This window comes from Cricetulus griseus (genome assembly GCF_003668045.3).
Source record: "Cricetulus griseus strain 17A/GY chromosome 1 unlocalized genomic scaffold, alternate assembly CriGri-PICRH-1.0 chr1_0, whole genome shotgun sequence".
Classification (NCBI taxonomy): Eukaryota; Metazoa; Chordata; class Mammalia; order Rodentia; family Cricetidae; genus Cricetulus; species Cricetulus griseus.
The window spans coordinates 146959165-146982364 of NW_023276806.1; the positions used below are offsets into that span (position 1 = coordinate 146959165).

General features: G+C 36.2%; 1 protein-coding gene across 4 annotated transcripts in view; it reads right to left on the reverse strand.

The window, feature by feature from the left end:
- Positions 1-910: 910 nt before the first annotated feature.
- Positions 911-23200, reverse strand: part of Ppp1r12a (protein phosphatase 1 regulatory subunit 12A) — a 114084-nt gene continuing 91794 nt past the window's right edge. For all 4 annotated transcript variants that reach the window (XM_027392459.2, XM_027392462.2, XM_027392458.2 and 1 more), the window contains 11 exons: positions 20188-20278; positions 18932-19132; positions 18526-18697; positions 17553-17674; positions 16458-16523; positions 13531-13547; positions 12291-12426; positions 11508-11612; positions 9205-9252; positions 6434-6484; positions 911-3333 (listed from right to left, as the gene is read on the reverse strand). In XM_027392459.2, the coding sequence (XP_027248260.1) occupies positions 3247-3333; positions 6434-6484; positions 9205-9252; positions 11508-11612; positions 12291-12426; positions 13531-13547; positions 16458-16523; positions 17553-17674; positions 18526-18697; positions 18932-19132; positions 20188-20278 (1096 nt within the window). In that variant the 3' untranslated portion in view covers positions 911-3246. The remainder of the gene's footprint in view (positions 3334-6433; positions 6485-9204; positions 9253-11507; positions 11613-12290; positions 12427-13530; positions 13548-16457; positions 16524-17552; positions 17675-18525; positions 18698-18931; positions 19133-20187; positions 20279-23200) is intronic.

The following is a 23200-nucleotide window of genomic DNA, read 5'->3' on the forward strand; positions in this document are numbered from 1 at the left end:
TTAGTATTGGATACACGAAGAAAGTAGTATTTTATTTTAAACCTAGTACTTCCGTATTGTATTATTTTTATGTATGTTATCCCCGCTGTACAAGTATACTCAGAAGACACACTCATATAGCAGAAGACAGAGGATGACAAGAAAGACTAAGTACCAGTTATCTTTCATCATTGTACTAGATTTTCACTAGGAGATGGGACTGGGCGATACAACTGCTCACAGCACTTGCTCTGTGTTCTATGTATAAGGTCAAAGAACATCCACAAAGCCACACCAGCTTTAGAAAAGATGGTCCAGGTTAGAGAAGAATCTGGCCTTGTGTACATTTTCTTTGTGTAACAGACCCAGTGAGTCCTGGCTTTGGAAGTCATGATGTCTCAGAGAAGCCTGGAAGACTAAATGGTAATATGATTTATTTTCTTGTTTGCTTGAGGCAGGATCACATGTAGTAGAGGCTGGCCTCAAACCTGCTGTGTACCTAAGAGTGACCTTGAATACCCGATCTTCTAGTGCCTAATTGCTGAGACTGTAGGTATATGCCACCATGCCCGGCAATGAAAATGAAGTTTTAGGTAAAAGAACAAAGCAGCCTAATGGATGAGCAAAATTCCACTTTACTTTTCACAGGAACATTCTTATGCCTTCCCTCTTAGTTTTCAATATTTGTATATGAAATGTTTTTCTTCTTTGGAAAATAATCTAATAGCAAACGGAAAATTTCTAATTTCAGTGGAATAGTATCTTCGTGCATGTTCTTAAGCCTGAGTTTAGAGCTAAGAAAAAAGCAGAAGTTGGATTTTTAAACACTGCAAATGTTTATGGAAATGAAATCTCATGATACAAAGCAACTATCTTGAGCCTCAGTTACCATTATCTTTAGCCACTTGTCATAAAAAAACTAGGTGTCAGATTCTGCATATAGATAGCTTTATGTAAAATACATAAACATTTGTCCAAATTGGTACACAGATTGCATAAATATGGCAATTAAGATCGCATTTACAGATGAGCATGTACATTGCTGTGCAAATTATCACAATATTACAATTTTAAAAATTATTCAAACTGGTATCCAAGTAAAGCAATTAGTGAAAAAATACCCATGCAGAATTTAAATATCTCAGAACAAAATTTAAACTGTTTTCATTAAAAGTTCACACATTTAAAATAGTTTTATTCATTTTATTTGTATATGTCAAAATACATTTTTTATTTCCAAAATAGTGGGTTTTGCAACGTTTCATGCAGAAACAAGGTCTGCTCAATACTACCAATAAAGTCAATATCGCACAGTAGCTGTTCAATTTTAGATACAAAGAATAAATAACCTAAATACAAAACACTAAAATATTAGAAACATGTATTTAATCATTCTTCACAGGCATCCAAACTTCACAAATCTAAACCACAGCATGCCTAACTGTTGTGCACCCAGAACACGTTGCAGTCACTCAAACTCATCAGTTATCTGTGTATTTTACCTCCTCATTAGACCACGAAATACTCTGTATTCAGACCCGCCATTCATACAGTTCAAATATAACCAAAAATAAATTCCTCACATCTATCCTTGTACCTTTAAAATCAAGAATCCTGAGCTTGGTAGTAAGAGTATAGCCTTATATCTTCATAAAACCAATCAAGAGAGAGAACTTACAATTCTACTTACCAAAACACCCTTCCCCAACCCCAAAGTCATCTAAAATAGGCAGTAGGACACAATGACCTTTTAAAATGAAGGGGTACAAATTCACATTTAATATAGTATACAATACACTCAATAATACAGTCAGCTACTATAAGCTTTACAATGTACAATTTATTCAAATGGCTGAACTGTTCAGTGGTTAAGGAGACAGTTATGTGCCCGGAAGATGTAATAGATTTTTTTTTTTCATGGTTTAATGAAAATATAAAAATTATTTGTTCAAATAAAAGCCAGTTTTACTATGGACTTGGTTTTGCTATTTTTTTTCTTCCTTTTTAAAAAAGGCCACTGAAATGTATAAAAATGGTCTGAACATGACGATGGTATCAAAGCGGATGCCTCTTCACATGGCAATAACAGTGCACTTAACATTAATCACAGATTAAGTCTGAAAATGATTTCATAGCACTACTTTGGCTGGCACAACAGTTTTAGACAGCACTCAGATAAATATAGGCATGTGAAATGTGAAGCAATTCTCTTATGCAACTTTAATATGTTTGAATACTACCAAATGAAAACAAAAGTAAAAGCATTTTACAGTAGAAAAACTTGTAAAGACAGGGCTCCATAAACCGTGTTACTGTTAAGGTCCTGATATCCCAATGTTAGCAAGTTCTGTTTGAAACACCATTATGGAGTAGCCTACTTTGCATTAGCAGACACTTGAATTAAGAAAATAGTCAAGCATGCCATGTGGTTGTCTAAAAATCAAAACAATACACTTATTTATATATACAGCGTCACTCAGTACCTGCTAAAATGAATGTGAAGATTACAGAATCTAACATCTTATACTACAATAAAAAACAAAACAAAAAAGTGACCAATGAAGGCAGAAGGTAGGACTTACAAGATCAAATCTCAATGGACTTTGAAGCATTCATCTAAGAAATAAATGCATATTGCACAAACAGTGAAAGCAAATGTTCCACCAAGCAATTCAGTTCCAGGTGGAAGACAACACATTAGCCTAACGCGTGACAGGAAGCTCAGAAGAGCAAAGTTTCTTTTCTGTCAATGAGACAGGTGTGAACACCGAGAGACTCTGCCACATGAAGAGCTAGAAGGAAAAGATACAAACCCAAACTCAGATGTAAAGCCAAAAATTTAAATATCGAGAAACTAGAAACTGTGGCACATCAAAAAACAACAAATGTTGAATAACTGTCTTCTGTGAGAGCTGGAAGTTTTTGTTGACACAAAAGTATTTATGTACAACTAAGGCTTACTGGTTAAATATCTGAGGCATATCTGGCCTTGAACACTTTCTTTATTTGCTGGAGCTGTAAACGAGTTTTCTCAGTCATTGAAAAACAGAATCTTCTCAGCAGCTGCTTTAACATGAAACAATGGTCTTGATAACCAAGGGGTGGGGCAGAAAATGAAACCAAACAAAACTCCTAGATAAGAGGGCATTTGGCAGGATATCGGGAAATGAGTCTCCAAAGGTTCTTTCGGGTGTCCAGTGGCTGCCAATGTGGTCCACTGCGGAGTATGTGCAAGTCCTGCTGCTTTGCTTGTTTCTCTTCTCCGTCCTATTTGGAAAGTTTGCTTATGACTCTGATCAAGGCCCCATTTTCATCCTTTAGCCTCTGGTTGTCTGCTTTTAAGTCTGGCAACATCTATGGGGGAAAAAATAGAGAAAGTTCCATTTAAATAAAAAAGGTGGAGCAACGTTCTTCACAAATGTTATGAAGTCACCACAAAACAAATGATCAAGCTTTGTCAGTTATATGTGTTTCTAATGTCTAAAACATATACCAAGAAGGGAAAAACATTGTTTGTGAATCTAATTAGTTTAATAAATGATGGAATGAAAGTTTATCTTTCAAAACTATCAACTTCTAAACTAGTTGATTTTATGACTCACAAGCACATATTAGAGCAGCCGTGAAATGAAGCCTGTTTTTGTTAGGATAGGATCTTAAAGTAAGTTCATTGCATAGCTCCTGTCAACACCTAAATCAAGGCCTTTTGCTGTGAAGCAGGATAACACTGCCACTCCACAAAAGACCCAGCTAAGTAGAGAACTCATTCTGAGTTATCAAAATTCCTTAAGGAACTCCTCTAGAGGACCCAAGTCTGATGACCTAATACAGTGTCTGATCCCAGAGAGGCACTCATTAAATGTGAATAACCAATGTAAACAGAGTAATATTTGTTTAAAAGAAAGCAATTCAATTTTCTGTTGCTACACAGACAAAATGAAGGAGAGGATGAGAATGTGAGAAATTACATTAACTCTCTTTTTAAAAATATTTATTTTTTATTTTATGTGCATAGGTGTTTTTGACATGTGTCTGTGTGAAGGTGTCGGAACTCATGGAGTTGCAATTACAGACATTGGTGAGCTGTGGGTGTTGGGAATTGAATCCAGGTCCTCTGAAAGAGCAGCTAATGCTCTTAAATGCTGAGCCATGTCTCCAGCCCACTACATTAACTTTCTACTAAGAATAAACTTCATGTACTTTGAAACTTTACGTACTTTGGAAGGTTGGCTAGGAAATGGAAGTTTTTATTTTGGACATTAAAATGTATTTTCCAAAATATGTAATTTTTTTTTTTTTTTTGGTTTTCAGAATGTGCTGTGACACTGGCACATTAGGAAGAACAAAAGTGGAACTTGTAAAACTATTCATCTAAGCTATGCCTTTGGGAAGAGTGACGTTTACAGGGAGCCACAGTTTTTACTATGCTCAGTGTTCTAGAGAGCCAGGGGCTGACCATGAGACTGCAACAGACAATGAGTATAAAGGATGATGGCTCTGAGTGCAGATGATGTTACTGAAAAGGGCAGATCTTCAACTTAAAAAGTAATTAGATGTTTATGCTTCACAAAGGACAATAAGTATTGGATATACTTAAACTATTTTTGAAGTGAAAGAAATCTGAAGGAGCTTGACAAAGGACAGACAAGTCTTTTAATTCCTAAATCATTCCCTAATTTTACTGCAGTTTATCAGTTGCAATATACAATTAGTAATAATTTTAACATTCTGAGAAGCCATGCATAATTAAACAGTTATATATGTGATGAGTTCCAGACACATGGTATTAATCTGTAGTTGTGAGCTTTTACAAAAACACGCTTACTAACGTAAAAACACCTGCCTGGCTCTACCAAGGAGAAATGATGGAACTACAAATTACAGGCTCACAGACTGCAGTTGCCTACAGAACCCTGAGCGCTTGGCTACCACTCGTGTCAAGGCCCTATTCTCAGTCAGCAGCCTCTCATTTAACTCTCTCAGAGGTTCAATTTGGTCTATTTGGTGCAGGTTCTGCAGGAATCAGAACATAAAGAAATAGGAATAAAAAATAAGGAAATACTCAAGAGTACAATAAGAACACAGAGAATCACAGAAAACGAACCAAAAAAAAAAAAAAATCTTAAGGGAATACTCCAATGCATTTAGAAAGGCAACAATTTATTCCTATAATTCTACATCAAGCTAAACAACATATAAACAAAATTCAAGAGATTTGTTTCTACTTTTCAAAGCTACTTGAAAATAATGGTCTAATTACAAACTAATTCAGTGAAATGTTTAAAACTTGAAATGCTAATTTCATAAGCATAATTCTGATGTGATAAAGATATCTTATAAAAGACAATGTGGTAACAGTCAATAAGTTAACTACACCATTTTTTCCATTCAGTGTTCAACATTCCAAACAAAAAAACCTATTACCACAGGTAATATAGACTTTGATGCATGTCTGTCACAATCTCAGGTCATTATTTTCCTCTGTTAATACTGAAGACAGAAGGTAGGACCTATAGGACTGGCAAGTCCTCTACAACAGTCTCAGTAACTTTTACTTTTAAAGGAGATATCATCTTTTCTGTCCCCTTCTATAGTTTACCATCAAAGAAATAGTGACCTACATATAGAAATGTGCAGAACAAATAAACCTCACTTCTTATATAACTATTTATTTTTTTTTGATACCTGAATATCAGAAGTATCACACAAATTGATTAGCAGTTCCAAAACCCAAAATTGCCTGATGAAGTGGCGCATGCCTTTAATCCTAGCATTTGAGAAGCAGATGCAGGCAGATTTCTGGGAGCTCAAGGCCAGCCTGGGCTACATATCGAGATGAGACCCCGTCTTCTTGAAAAAACAAAATGAAACAAACAAACCAAACCCATGGTCATACAGATGGCCCTGGTAGATCTCAGTGGGTCAGAAGACAAAACAAACATGAATGGAAGAAGGGAGCTTGTAGGGAAAAGAGGGGATAGAGGCTTGATAGGTGGAGTGAAGTAGAAGAAGATGGCTGAGGAGAGTAACCAGAATGAATTCTATATAGGTATTAAACTCTTAAGAAAAAGCCAATAGAAAAATGATCTTGGCCCAGAAAGATGGCTCAGTGGGTAAAAGTGCTTGCTTTCAAGCCTGAGTTCTATTCCCAGGATGTACACGGTGGAAAGAATGGACTCCCCCCCCCCCCAATATCCTCTGTCCTCAACACTCAAGCATGGCATGTGCAGCTATATAAATATAAACACAAAATAAAATAAAGATGAAAAATGTAACAAAATGTTTCAGGTTTTAATTCCTCTTCTAGATTATCAGAACCTGGATTTAGGAAGAGAAACATGATATAGAGATTTCACAAATTGGGTCATCAGAACTGAGAACATGAACAGTAGGATAACAGTATTAACAAGATTTAAATTCACAAACAGCGTTCTCAACAGCATGGCTTACTTACTTTGAGCTCTTCTTCCATTTCAGATATTCTTCTTTCTAGAGCTCTTCGTTCCTAGATCAATTTAAGGTACCAAGAATTATTTAATTATATTCCCACTATCTTTTATATTGTGAAATAGTGATACTTCAGCATTAAAGAAAAAATCAAGAGCAGTGAACATAAAGACGTGATGCCAGTGCTGTGTAAGGAGCTTTCCAGAACTGGGAAACAAACTGGAGATCTTTTAAAGTTACTTTCCACAAGCTCTTTCCTTAAAGTTCTGTCTTTCTAGTAAGATGTTACACAACATATTTAAATTATTATAGTTTTTTTTTTTTAATTCAGCTAAAACTCAGGGATAGAGTAAGCCAATATTCAAGACTGAGGACTATGTAGAAAAGAACACACACACACACAAAGATGCAATTATACTACAGTGACAGAAGCAGAGAAGCAATACGCAAACATGCCTAAAGTACGTGTACTTTACAATATCAAAAGGATCCCAGAGAAAATTATTTCCTCTGCTCACAAAGTTTACTGTGAATTAGTTATGCAATTCGCTTTACAACTCTAGCTATATAGATTTAGTCATTGAGTTTGATATTGTGTGTAGCATTAATGCGGTGAATATAGGAGGGCATTACAGCATTTATTTTAAACTTATTTCAAAGAGTGGCAGGCAAAGCCAACACACAATATATTATTGCAGTGTACTGTTTTATTTTCCCTTATCTGATAAGCATTTCTAGAGTGTTATGCAGAAAGCAAGCAGCAATCGTTGATGAACTGTAAAACTGGTTAGGTCATACCGCCCAGAAGATACTGACTCTTGCCGGTCACCTTTCAGATACAAACCATTGACATTTAGTTTAACAACACTGAAACCATTTCAATGACATTCTTTCCCAGATTAACAATTAATGTTAATATTTAGTAATGTAGTACAATTACTGTAAATGTCAATGTGCTTAGAGCAGGTGCTTTTAAAAAAGGGATGAAGGCCAACTTATAAGACTTATGAGTACCATGTTAGATCCATGTAATATCAACATGCTTAAAACTATTATATATGTTACTTTACAATAGACTTTCCCTCTAGCTAAGAACACAACCATGAAAAATTCACATAAACCACTGTATTTATCAAAACACCAGCAAATATAGCTTCATATTTGATCTTTACAACTTTGTGGGATATATATGTACATATGTATGTATGTACGCACGCGCGCACACAGGCACATGTGTACACACACACACACACACACACACACACACACACACACACCCACCCACCCACCCACCCACCCACCCACATAATTCTGGACTGATAGGTAATACTCCCACGAATCTAAATTTTACTAGGTGTCTTCAAGATTTTAACTCAATTATAGGGCAATACTACAACACTATTCCCAACTGCCTGATCCTACTTCCTACTAGCTCAAAGAAACTGTTAATTCTCAAATTGAAAATCATACATGTAAACTGTTTAATACAGTGTCTGCCTTCTACATAGAGAAATGTCAAATAAGTGCTAGGACCTCTTAACATTAATCTGTAATGTTAATTAAACTGTAATCACTAAGGTCTATTAAATAGAAGCATACTGGCTACTTTGTAACCTGTCAGCATTTGATCACAAACAAGGTCAAGTGAGAAGAACAGAATATAAAGGTCTGTGTATCACTAGGACAGGCATGGAATTAGCAATTACCTATATTTGACAGTATCATTAATGATTTTACTTTCTTCTTGTGCTAGAATATGTGTAATAATAAGCACTGCCTTCTTAAGAAATGTTCTTCAAGTGTTGCTGTGAAATATAAACTTTATTCTATTCCACTATGTTTTCTGTATCAATTATTTATACAGGTACAAGAACTGATCTTAGTTTCTAGATGTCTTAGGGATAAAATTCAGTGTTACATAAGATATATATCAGTATGAACAATATGCAATAACATTAAATTTAATAAAATATGTGACTCTAAACTTTTAGCAATTACTAGTTACAGCAATCTTTACAAATGGCTCCAAATACTAATTTTTAAGATTTGGTGAAATCATAATAAAAGAAAAATTACTGTACAGAACAACTAAATAAATATCACAGACACTAACAGACTTCAGTTTATTTTATTCTGTACCCTTTTTATTTTGTTGAAAAGTCAAATTGGTAATTAAAAAAAAAGTTGGAAACCAGGTGTGGTGGCACATGCCTTTAATCCCAGCACTCGGGAGGCAAAGGCAGGCAGATCTCAATGAGTTTGAGGCCAGCCTGGTGTACAAATCAAGTTTCAGAACAGCCAGAGCTACTACAGAGAGAAACCCTGTCTTGAAAAATCATAAAGTTGGAAAAGTAAAATGCTTCCCACATTAACTGTTTCTGGTTATTTATTCTTTGACGTCAATATTGATCATAGTAACCACAATGCATGTTCTCCTCTCGACCTTGTAAGTCTAACTAATGTTCAGAAGTGCTACATTCTATAGGTTTTCTTTCTACATCTGGATCATTGGTACAATCTCAAAGTTTTCAGACTAAACTTACAAATGTACTTCTATGGCCATGTCCATATTCCTGAGCAATAATAGTAATTGGAGGGAAATATAAGCAAAATACCACAACTAATTAATATATTGGGGGAAAAAAGACACAAGGGTTTCCTGTATCAACATTTCTTCTTGCTGGCAATATCCTAGTGCAGTCTATAGAAACAAAACCTACCACTGCCTATCTGAACAATACAAGGGGAGGACACTGATTCAGTAGGATGGACACTTACCCTCTTTTCCATCTCTAACAGTGACCTATCAGCAAATCTTTCTTGTCTCTGCAAAACAGAAATTAAAAAAGCAGATGTAAATCAATAATGATGAGGGAATACACTGTAACTTTCCTTGGTAGATGTTACAAAAAGTAACAATTTTCAGGTGACATAATACATTTCAGGTGGTATAATAGGCAAATTCCAGAAAAGAAATAAAAATAAAAAGCTGGGTATGTGTTGAAATGATAAAGAAAAGTGATGTTTAAGAATGGAATGGTTTTCATAGCTCTCATTTTATGTATTTTTTTCCTTAGCAGTTCTAGTTTGAGGGTGAAAATGAGTAACTACAACAGCATGAAAAACATCCTCAGATGCTCGCTTCCTTTTTGACCCATCAGCAGTGGCTAATGTGACTTGACAGATTTCCAGCACCCTGAAGGAAGTAGGCTTATTAACATGACCAATGGCTTTGTATGAAGCAAGCAGACAGTGCCTCAGCAGTACACTCAGAGACTCGCTTGTCTGGCTACAGACGAGAATCAGAAATCTACATGTATTCATGGTTGCAGAAAAATAACTTTCTTTTCTTTCAGCCCTAGCTCTAAGCACACATTCTTCTATAAGCTGTGCAGTGCCATGTCCATCCAGCTAGTAACATTTCCAGGCAGATCTATACTGGATAGTAACTGATTACTATCAAGTCTCTTCTATAGAGTTTTTAAGCAAGAGAGATTAATCAAAACTAACCCAACAGGAAAAAATTAGGTGATAAATGACATACAGAAAAGGAGGGGCACAGAAAAGCGCTCAGCAGGGGACACACAGCTTAACTGATTCACCATATAACAGAGTCACACCAGGTGAACAGTGAATGGTAACTTTACCAAGAAAACGTGACCAAATCCCTAGAGCAAAACCATGTTTAGTGTACTCGTTACATTTCCAAAGGCCTGAAGGGCATGCCAGTTATTTTGAGCTGTGCTATGAAGCATGCTCTTGTCAGCTTTACTTCTCTATTTATCTTCACAAGAAACCCCTGTCAACAGATTGCATCTGTTAATCCTCTACAGTTCACCTGACTCTGGAATTCAGCACTTCATCTATTGATGAAGCAATACAGCAACAGTTTGAAATGAGACGGGAAGAGACCTGGTAATAAGAGTTCACCATGGAAAATGAACTTTCAGAAAGAAGCATGCAGCATTATTCAGAGGCAAACAGTTCTTTCAAGTTAGACTTTAACAGCTGGTAAACAAGTTTGTTTTCTTAAGTTAGTGCAGCCCACTCAGCACTCTGTAGGATTTCAAATATGAAGCCCCTTACTACTCTTTGACCAATTTTTTTTCATTTTCTTGTTTGTTTGAAATGATGAGGCAAAGGGGGAGGAGATATACCTATTTCTACTTCTCAAAAATAGTGTTCCATGGGAAAAGACCTTGGGAGACAATTCCAAGTTCCTAGGTACAAAATTCCAAGCTTTGGCATCACTAAGAAGTTCCACAGAAAGAAGTTAATTATAAAGGAGTAAACATTATCATCCTCCAGCACTATTACAACAAAGTACCTTTTAACAAGTACTGTGTGTGTGTGTGTGTGTGTGTGTGTAGACAGAGAGGGAGAGAGAGAGGTGAGTAGGCAGGCAGACAGACAGACAGACAGACAGACATGGGTATAGAACAAGGTGTCTGTCAAATCCCTTGGGGCTGGAGTTACAGGCAACCGTGAGACACTGGGTATTAGGAATTGAATGAACTTGAGTCCTCTAGATTAGCACAAAGCACTCAATTGCTGAACCAGGCCCTCAAATCACTTTTACTTGAATGACAAAAAATTACTCTTTAAATTAGAAACAAAACAAAAACCCACTTTACATATATGGCTGTTTTCCCTACATGTATGTTTGTGTACCATGTGCCTGAGGAGCCCATGGAGGTCAGAAAAGGACATCAGATTGCCTGGGAACGGAGTTATAGACCATTGTAAGCTACCATGTGGATACTGGGAATCAAACCTGAGCCCTTGGGAAGAGCAGCCAGTGCTCCTAACCACTGAGCCATCTCTCCATTTGAGAGGCTGCAGATGTAGCTCAGCCTTGAATATGCAAACTTTAGGGTTTGGTTTTCTTCATCACAAAAGACCCTGGAATCAATATTTAGTTAACTGTTAATTATGTTGATTCCCTTTTATTACTAAATAAAGCATTAAAATTAACCAAACATATGTGTAGAAGTAATACTACAGAAAAATTAGATGTATGCTTTTAGATATACCTAAATCATTTCTGCTATCTTGAGACTAACAAAGAAAAAGGTACAAACCTGGGTAGCCTTTTCCAACTGCAACTTTAGATCCGTTAGTTCCATATTTGTATCATGTAGCTGTGCCTTTAGCTTTTCATTTTCGGCTAAAATTTGTTCATAAAGCTAGAAAAATTAAGGAAAAAGAGGTTACTTTCATGGCTCTTCTAGAGAGATCTTGATTATAATGTTTAAGTAGAAAAATTAATGCAGATGTGCTATATACTGACAATATATTTTAATTATTTAAATAGATGTAAGTCACTTAGTAACTTGCAAGTTTGAGGGCAGTCTAAATACTAAGGTTCTGTCTAGAGAACAAATGGAAAGATAATGAAACAAAATATGTCCGTATAAATATGCATACTTCCTACCTTCTGACTGGCCCTTTCTATCTCATCCCAGCAATAGACAGAGACAACTAATATAAGCCCTGGGGACTTTTCTTCTCTTACTAAGACATGGTTTTTACATGTTACCTACCACTAGCTGTCAGAAACTAATAATAAAATAAGGCATTTCAATACTGATTTCAGCAGGGTGTGGTGGCACACACCTTTAATCCCAGTACTTGGGAGGCAGAGACAGGTAGACCTCTGTGAGTTTGAAGGCAGACTGGTCTACAGAGTGACTTCCAGGACAGCCAGGGATACTACACAACAAAACTTGCTCAAAAATCCAAAACCAAACCCAAACATATCAAAATTTCTTTATAAACAAGTTTTATAGAATAGTATTATAATAATACACACATATTAAAGTAATACACACACACACACACATACAACTAAATAGCCCTAATACCTTTTTGAAGTCAGTTGAATCATCCTTTTCTAGCCTGCTACTATAAGGTTTTCTTTCTTCTAAGTAACTATATGAACCAGAGCGACCCAGCAAGGAATCATACCGATCACTTGATGACGTGGAACTGCTGTCATACCTGCAAAAGATGAGTTGAAAACAAAAACTTTATTATAGGCTTCCACAAATTATGTTAGTACACATTTAGTCTAGAGCACCTTGATATTCCCAAACAGTCAGTAATAGTCTCTTTAAGTTGTTATCAATTTTTGTGATACATGACAAACAGGAAGTTAATAATAATTTCTGTACCTAAAAGTCAAATCTAGTTTCATATTATGTTAAATTATTTAAGGTTTTAAGTGATCTTTTCAGATTTTATCATAATACTTTATTTATAACATGATTCATTATAGTTCAATTGGGGGCACCTTTCCTTTTCTTGGTGATATATATACTAGTGTTTAAAATTAGTAGCATCAAGTGTCAAATAATGGGTTTGTCTTAAACAGGAAGTGTGTGCTATTAGTAACTGAATTCCTTTGTTATTTGGTTATGAATTTGGGTTACAATTTCTGATAAGCATTATTGCTTTACATTTCAGCTCAATAGAATCATCAGCTATAAAATTTATTCTTAGTCTCACAAGGACTTCGGTCCACAGCTGTGGCAATGGAAATGGATCCAGATTAGAATCCAGGATTTGGTGATTTTTGAGCTAGCTAGATGGTGAGAAAAAATATCTTCACTCATCCATTTTCTTTCTTTCGTTCTTTTTTTTTTCTCCCCCTAACAAGAGTCTCTCTGTGTAGCTTTGGCTGTCCTAGAACTCATTCTGTATAACAGGCTGGCATCGTAACTCAGAGATCCTCCTGCCTCTGTCTCCCAAGTACTGTGATTAAAGGCGTGTGCCACCACCACCTGCCATCTTAATTAATTTTTAAAAAATTATGTATTTTCAAAACTTGTTTACTTTGTGTGCATGTGCAATAGCACACATGTACAAATGAGAGGACAACTTAAGAGAACTGGCTCTCCCATTCCACTATGTGGGTCCCACACGGTGATACAGGTTGTAAGGTTTGGCAGCAAGCACTTCAGTCAATGCCTAGGTCTTCTACAGTTTTTCAGATTTTTATTGTTCACTTCTATAAATCTACAAACTTCATAAGTATCCAGCAACACATTCTTTATCAAAGGTAAAATGAGACAAAAAATATTAGGAAAAAAAAATTAAACATACCTAGAAACAGAATCCGTCTAGAAAGTAGAAACAAAAAACAAAATGCGTATTAAATTCATTCTGTCATTAAACGGTTAATTGAAATTGAGAAGGAAATATAATGTAACAATGATTTTCCCACTATTAAACAAACTTATTCATTCTTTCATTTTAGTATGGTCACAGAATCACTGTGTTTTTACATGTACAAATCCATACAATTTCATTTTGAACCATTTTCGGTTGAATTCCTGCAACACTGAGCATACATTGTTTTTTAAATAGAAGAAAAGTAAAACGGACTAAGAAAAACATCCATTACTTATTATCACCTAGCAGGAGGAAGTGACATAAGAAAGTTTACTTTGTGACATCTCAAAGTACCCACTTCACCCACCCTTGCTTTTGAAGACAGGCAGGTGGATGTCATGTTTTCTGTAGAATAGTAAGTATACATACAGTTTATTTAAAATTCTAAAAGCAGCTTTATATTTGAGATTTAGCAATTAACCTATAAGAAATATAATTTCCAGCATGCTACACGGAAGTTCCCATAATTCTTCTTATCATTATATGGCTAATAGGATAAATAATCATCGATTGGGATGAACATAATTTTTGGGGGTGGTATTTAGTTCCCCCTTCTACTATTACTTGATTTATATTTCTGTAAAATAACTACTCAGAATTGGTTTGTTAAGACTCTTGGGTTTGGATATTTGTAATTTTTTTTTTTTTTTTTTTTTTTGGTTTTTTTTTCGAGACAGGATTTCTCTGTGTAGCTTTGGAGCCTATCCTGGCACTCACTCTGGAGATGAGGCTGGCCTCGAACTCACAGAATCCACCTGCCTCTGCCTCCCGAGTGCTGGGATCGAGTGCTGGGATTAAAGGTATGTGCCACCAACGCCCGGCTGATATTTGTAATTTTTACATGTTCTAAAATTACTGTGTTCCTTCAGAACAGTTTAATCTTTTTCAGATTAACGGTTTACTAATAATACTAAAATCTGCTCAAATTTCCTTTGCAAAATTAATTTTCCCTTGTTCCTAGTACTTAATATGTTTATTTTATTGACTTAAGTCTTCAGTTTTATAGAAATTGAACAATTTAAAAAAGATTTAAAATTTCAATGATATTAAATTCTAGACAATAGACAACTAAAATACATGCATGCACATTTGTCATCAGTTCTGTTCACTGACTTTAACAGTTAGAAATCATTCAAATTCTTTCTAAGTAATTTTAAATCAAAATTTAAACAATTTAAATTATATGTAATACTTAGTGTTACATATGTTCATAATGCCATGAAAGCTAACACACAACCCCTACCTCTCTCTTCCTATCCACTCCCAGTCCTGGTGAGCACAACTTGACTTTCTGTTTCAAGAATCTGAATAAGGGGAACCATATAGTATCTGCCTTTCTGTGTCTTGCTAACTTCATTTAGCATGTCCTTGCTCCCTATTCAAAAACTTTCCTAGATAAAAATACCCTTTATAACTTTTTAAATTAATAAATTCACATAAATGTCTATAGTATATAGACTTCTATGCTTTCCCACTTACTCATCCAATCCCTAGACAATAACTGTTAACTATTCTGTAATATATTCTGTAATATAACTATTCTGTAATATAACACCCATACAAATACACAAGTAATATACTAAATATACATTTAGTTCCTCTTTTTTCAATGTTTTCTTTTTCAAGCAATGTTACAATGTATTCCCTATAGATTTGTCTTTACATACTTCATTTACATCCTTGAGAATATATATCTAGAAGTGGAAATATAAACTTAAAAACCTGGACATTTTCTTAAGGCTTCTGATATATATGTATACATACATACATTAGTGTATGTATATATCTTAATTAAAATTTTAGGATGATGAAGAAGATGACACTGATGCTGTATGTGTGTGGGGTATACACTTGAGGACAACCCTTAGGAGTTGGTTCTCTCCTGCCATGTGGGCTCTAAGGATTAAACCCAGGCCCATGTTTACCTGCTGAACTTCTCAAGTTAGTACTAATTTACTGTGCTGGCTATCTACCAACTTACCTCAAGATCAAAAGTATCTTGAGTCAAAATAGGTATGCTGGGACTTAGAAGCAATGTTCACAGTTACCTAGTACATGTGAACAGAGCATTTAAATCTTATTATTCTGGACAGCAAAAAGGGGATGTATAAAAATAGCCAAGGGAAGCTGCAACTGGACCGATGGGGGTTGGGGTTTCTTTTCAGAAGACCCTTGGTTATGAGGTGTGATTAAGGTATGATTAGAAGAAAACTCCTGTGGAGAATCAATTCTAAAAATGTGTAAAGAAAGTCAGAGACATATTTTCTTCCTTCCTTCTTTTCTTTCTGTTTTTCGAGACAAGGTTTCTCTGTGACTTTTGAGGCTGTCCTGGAACTAGCTCTTGTAGACCAGGCTGGTTTCAAACTCATAGAGATCCACATGCCTCTGGCTCCCAAGTGCTGGGATTAAAGGTGTGCGCCACCACCACCCAGCCATATTTTCTTTAGATCACAACTTTGCCAACTTTAGGAATAAAACCTGAGCCTATGACTTCTAGATTCCTGCCACTTCTGAGACCTTTGAGGCAGTTTCCTTTGGCCAATATATGTTTACATTTCTTTAGTTTTACTTTTTCGTTCCTTCCTTTTTCACTTGCTCAACTCTGAAGTTTAAGTTGAACTGTACCCACATACAGTGTACATCTGATTAATTCCGACAGTTACTGTACCCCCTCCTTCTGTCACTTCTAAAACATTCTCCATGTCCTTCTCAGCTCACCCAGACCTGAGTCAGTCATCACTCACACTACCTGCAGCAGGCAGAGCAGCATGCAACAACTATTGTGAATGAATGAATACAGTTGAGCATGGCTAAAAGTAACTTGGAAGTGTACCCAGGAGTGCGCTAATGCCATTTACCTGTGTCTCCTTCTTATTGGAACCATCTTCTGTATCCGACTGCCGCTCTTGTTCATTTTCATCACTCTAAAGCACATTGTCAAACCAAGTTATAAAAACAGACAGATACTGAACATTTGCTACTTTTGAGATTTTCAATTTAGGATGATTCTGTGTAGAATATACCACAAAACTTATGTATATTCAGCTTTTCAATATTAAAAATTTTAAAGGAAACAAAATACATTTGCTTTTCCCCTCATTTTTTCCTTATCACTCATACATTATTTCCCAATTTTCAAAACTAAGGTATTTTATTTTTAATAGTTTTTGCCTATAGTTCAGAAACTGAAAGTTACACTTCTGACATAGGACTGCTTTAAGAAATAGGTTTATAATTTCCTAAATCTTTTTTATTTATTTAGGTTTTTCAAGACAGGGTTTCTCTGTGTAGCCCTGGCCATCCTGGAACTCACTCTGTAGCTCAGGCTACAGAACTCACAGAGATCCACCTGCCTCTGCCTCTCGAGTGCTGGGATTAAAGGTGTGCACCACCACAGCCTGGCGCCTTCTGTTTTTTCAATGGAGGAATGCATACAATTTAGAGATTCATTTTTTATAGCCATAAAAGTAAATTATTGCTACATATAACAGCATAGATGTACTTCAAAAGAGAATACAGTTGTACTCAAATGTGTCAACAGTCGACATTAAAAACGATGAGAGTATGGGGACTTTGTATAGCCATTTTTATGCTGTCATGAAGCTATACATTTATTTATTATGTTTCTGGATAAAGATCAAATTTTAATAAAATGGTTTTATGGACTGAGGTTGTATCTCACTGCCAAAGCATTCGTTTGCCTAGAATGTTTGTTGCTTCAATTTGACCCTCAGTTTTGTGAAGAAATTACTAAAAAATGTTAAAAACAAAAAAATATCAAGAGGCTATATTTATTCAGGTTATATATATGTGTGTGTGACTGTTTATAAAGTATTTTAAAATTTAATAATGGACTAATGATTTAAAACACATATACTCTCAGGGATGCAGCAGTTCTGAACAAGCGCTGGGAAGGTTAAGTGTACTATCAAGTGTTTTTAACAGGTTCTCACATCTTGTGTCCAAAAGGAAACTCCAGTCGACCGCCTTTTTTCTCTAGGTCTCCGTCGCTCTCTGATTGATTTAGCTTGTGATTTATCTTCACCTTCTTTTTCCTCTTCTTTCTTCTCTCCCTCTATTATGGATTATACGCCACATGAGTACATTTTATCTTGACAACGTCTTTACAAGGATACGGCAAAACAATTCTAGGACTGGCTGGCTGGTTCAATGGGTAAATATGACTGCTGCCAAGCCAAGGGACCCACACGGTGGAAGGGGAGAACAGATTCTGACAATCTGTCCTCCGACCCCCACAGGTGAGCCACCATACTTACCCTCATACATCTATCCTTTCCCAGCACTTACAAAATAAAAGAAAAGTCACACCCCAATTCTAAGTTAGCCTCTTAGGTGAAGTCTACATTTTTCCAATTAAAAATAATTTTTGCCTCCATCAGTACTTGTATATATTTGACAAAGCATGCATTTCAATCTCCCATTAAGGCACAGTTATTGGCCATGAGTACAAATTATCTCTACTTTCTTGCTGTCCAAAATAAAAACATTTTCCAAAGACACAATATTTGCAAGTCGAAAACAAGGTGTTTGGTGGGAAGAATAGGGATGCAGTTATTAATATGTGATAGTAATTTATACCCAAACTAATAATGTGCGAGGAAACAAGCAGACCAAACAAATGATGGGACAGATGGTAGGAGCCCAGTTGCTCCTTTACCACTGTTTTCTACCACTTCACAGTCACTGAAAAATCTACCCATCTTTCATTAAAAGCAAATCGTATAAACATGATTGCTGTTTCCTCCCTGCAAATGGCTTCCATACTACAAGACTACAGGGGCCTTTGAACACACAGAACACGACTGCTTGCACCATTTCTGTTCAATCAGTTTAAGATTGTCTTCCTGAGGTGCACTGGAAGGAGGGAAACCTCCTCAAAGATGGCTTGAAAAAGTGATTTCTTACCTCTTTCATTTTCTTTCGTTAATCCCCGGGAGTAGGCAGAAGTTATACCTACAAGACTGTTTGGCCTGTTTAGCTGACTTGAAGCATAGAGTGAGCTGCTGATAGTAGAAAGTGAGGAGGATGATGGAGTGGTGGAACTGGAGGTTGACACTGGTCTGTAACGTGTATAAGTCTGTGAAACATTAAAGATGAAACCCATTGGAAATAGTAATTACAGTAAAGACACATAAGACACAATGCTGACTTCAAAGAACAAGCACTATTTGCATCATGCTAAAGCCATTTGGACTCTAGCCCAAGCCTTTCACGTATGTCACGCAGCTTGTTAGGCTATACATCTCAGCACACTCAGAACCCCAAGAATCCCTCATGACACTTGACTCAGCTATGCTGCCCATAGCATTACCTCATCATATGATCTGGAATACTTTTGTTTATATTCATCTTCTCTAGATGTTTCTGACTCCTTCTTTTCTTCTTGCTTCTCTTTATCCTGTTTTTCTTTTTCCTCTTTTTCTTTCTCTTCATTTTCTTGTTCTCTGGTTCTTGTAGAACGACTTCTTCCTATTGTTTTTTCAGCTTCCTGAAGATCAGTCAGTGTTACGCCCTGCACATCAGAAAGGCATAAATAGTGAGACACATTAAAGACCATTTAAAAAGAATACTTTACAAGCTGATAAATCAAATATGAATGTAATTTTAATACAGTAAGTCACACTCACTTTACAAACAGCAACAATGACAGGAATTGGGAAAGTTGTAACTATAGATAAGAAACAGTCTCTATTTATAAACTAACAAAATACTAAGAAAATGGAAAAATCTGAATGTTTCTAATTTCAGAAGAAGAGCCAATCCATACAATATACCATTTTTATAATACACTACATGGATTCATTTTCACACATTAACTTGAGGTTTGACAAAGTCTTCAATAAGTAAGTACTGTTTTCAGGTTAGACCATTGAAAACAAGCTAAATAATAAAAATAGCTTAAGACCAAACAAACGTAACGCTTCGAAAGGCAAGTAATGGTAGGGTTCAAAGAGTTGAATCCATACTACTGTGGAGTTCCTCAAATGTAGGGAAAATACCATAATCAGAACAACGAGCAGGAAGTAGGAAAGTGACTACCTTGAGAGACACCACTCTTAACTTGCTATTTCCTATACTGAACACCAGGCCTATTTTCCATTCCTTCACCTCCACATATTCGTAAGACTTTAACAATTATAAGGCATCATATGGCTGGGCAATGGTGCATGCCTTTAATCTCAGCACTTGTGAGATAGAGGCAGGAGGACCTCTGAGTTCAAGGCCAGCCTGGTCTACAGAGTGAGTTCCAGGACAGCCAGGGCTACACAGAGAGACCCTGTCTTGAAAAAAACAAAACAAAAGCATCATGTGATTAACTCATTTAACACCTATGAATACTCTGTACCAGAAACCAAATTGGGTATGGAGGATTAAAAACAATACTCAAAGAGACAAAGGACTAATTAGATGTAATAAGATACCAAAAGTGTAACCTTATATACAAAAACTATGGAAGGATAAGTACAACAACCTTTACCTTTTCTGATTATTCATACAGCAAAGTGAAAATGAAAGGGCATGCATTAATTATCTACATGTTCTTTATATTATACACATTAAATATACCTGTGTTGACCTTCTAGACTGTCTTGCTTGTCTAGATCTTGCTTTTCTTTGGGATTCAGACTCTTCGTCTCTAACAGGAGTGAGGTATGACCTACAGTAATAGATAAAACTTATTACTTATAGAGTCAGTATGCATGAATAGAAATAGTCATCAATGTTTGTGATTAAAACAAGCAAGCTTTAGTGTTTAGTGGGTTAAAAAAAGAATCTTAAGAAAATGTACCTACTTTGAATTTCATTAATGCAATATAACTTTATTTAATTTTTAATGTGTGTGGATGTTTTGCCTTCTTGTTTTGTCTGTACTACTTGTCTGCCTGATACCCACAAAAGCCAATGGATCCCCTGGGAGTAGAGTTACAGACAGCTATCAACAGTCATGTGGGTGCTAGCAACCCAATTCCAGACCCTCTAGAAGAACAAGTTCTCCAAACCCCCGAGGAAGCTCTTCAGTCCATGATCATTTCTTTCTAGACAAGAACTAGTTATACTTAATATAGCATGTTGATTTCTTCCTTGCTACATTTAATGGTATAGCTTAATTTAAAAATAATGTAATTTAAAGTAACTAGAGAACGGATGATTGAAAGAAACATAAGCATTTCATTAGCAAAGTGTCAGTTCACAGATATGGAAAGGGTGGATCTAGCCTCCATTGAGAAACAACTCATTCCATGTTATTTCTTTAGGGCCCCACAAATCCATTTATCAACCAAGTTCTATCATTTTTATTATATTTTACTTAATATATTATTATAATAATTAATATTATATATTATCTTTTCTACACCCAGAATATTTTTAAGTACATCTTCTTTTCCAATCCCAACTCCAAATTCCTTAAAACATCCCCTTGGGCCTGTTTTGTTTGTTGTAACATTCTTAGATGACATATGAAGATATATGACTTAAAGTCTCTACTGTAAATGTCAGAACAGCTGTATTGAGATGGGGACATTCTTTACATTCATGTTATTTAATTATTTAAACTCTGAGTACAAATCATACTCTTTAGTTTTGTTTTGGAGACTGTTTCTCTGTGTGGCCCTGGGCTGTTCTGGAACTCACTCTATAGACAAGGCTGGCCTTGAACTCACAGAGATCCACTTGTCTCTACCTTCCGGGTGTTGGGATTAAAGGTGTGTGCCACCACTGCTCAGCTACAAATCACATTTTTATTCACACTTTGAACAAGGACTAAATAATCTGCAAAGGAGATGAAGAGTTGCCTCTTGTAACCAGTACTACTTGGGGAAGTTCAATCATGAACACTGTTTATCACTGAACTCATATCTAGAAATGTTCTGTATGGAGAGTTTAGTTCATCCACCGGCTCTGCTCTCCAAAGTCTAGTTAATGGTTTTGTTAACCTTCTTTATTCAAATTCGACTTTTAAGAGGGATCTTTGTCTTTCTAGTCTGTAACTGGACGATGTCCATCAAAGCACAGGAAGCTCCCAGGCTGACTTTCATGCTGCTTCTATTTCTTCTACAGTCCCTTCAACACTCCAGACTCAGAGAATCTAGGAGCACATACTCAAACTCCTTAGTTTTTGTTTCCGTCCTCTCTCTCTCTCTCTCTCTCTCTCTCTCTCTCTCTCTCTCTCTCTCTCTCTCTCTCTCTCTCTCTCTCTGAGACAGGTTGTCTCTGTGGCTTTGGAGGCTGTCCTGGAACTATCTCTTGTAGACCAGGCTTGTCTAGAACTCACAGAGATCCGCCTGCCTCTGCCTCCCGAGTGCTGGGATTAAAGACATGTGGCACCACAGCCCGGCCCCAGTTTTTGTTTTCTTTCCCCTTGAAATTCTTTAGAGGGCTCTCATTCCTTTCAAACACACAGAAAAGTATTTATTACTGTCCCAACTTGAGTTTCTCAAGTCTGCCTAAGAGTAGAATATCTATGATTTATTGTTCTTAACATCCATTTTCTTAGATGAGTGTCTGTCAGATGACAAACTATTTCTCATTAATGGCTTTGATCTCTGCAGTTAGGTAAAACTTCACAATCTGACTCAGCCTGAGAGGACTGCCTTTCTTTGTTGCCTCTACTATGATTGTAATATGATTGCAACTGAGAGCAACTCAGAAAAGTTCAAAAATGGCATTTTTCCCCTTGAATGGGACACTTAGCAAATTTATAGAAAGGTAAAATTACACCCTAGCAATTATTGTGACTTAAGCTGTTTTTTGGCTTCTGTGTTATCTAATTTTATAACAACTTGACACAAGTTAGTCATTTGGAGAGGGAAACTCAACTGAGGAAATGTTCCTACCAGACTGGGCTGTGGACGAGCCTGTGGTGCATTTTCTCCATTGATGGTTGATGTGAAATGGCCAAGTTCACTGTGGGGAGTGGGCCTGGGTGCTATGAAAAAGCAGGCTGAGCAAATCATGGAGAGCAGGCCAATCAGTAGCGTTCCTCCATGGTTTCTGCATCAGCTCTTGCTCTAGGTTGCTGCCCTGAGTTCCTGACATAACTTCCCTGGACAGTGGACTACAAGTTGCTTTTGGTCATTCCTACCTAAGACAGCCTGGTTTCAGGATATCCTGTGTAGATGCATCTGGTTGAGTATTACTTCTTGGTCAGAAAGATGTAACTCTTTTGTTTTTTACCTTTTACCATCTGTATTCATGACAGTTTTCACCTTGACATTGCAAAAATCCGGGAAGATGTTCTTCTGCTGTCACAGCAGCACTATGTCCGCCTTAAGGAGTATTTCTCCTGTGACTGAGGCATTTACCAGAACAATTCCTTCTTACTGAATGAATCTCACCAAAATATTCCTGACCTAAACTCACAATTCCAAATTTTAATTTTTAAAAAAATCTTGTTTAAAAACATACAACTTTAGTGTGTTCTTCTAAAAGCGGAGGCAGGGGGAAAAATCAATAAACAGGACACTTTGTCTATCAAATTTTCCTTAGTTTGAATTTTTCTTACAATCTGAATTGAGGTTCTATTACACATGGTTTCATCAGTACCACTGTAAAGTGAACTATGTATAAATGAGTGCAT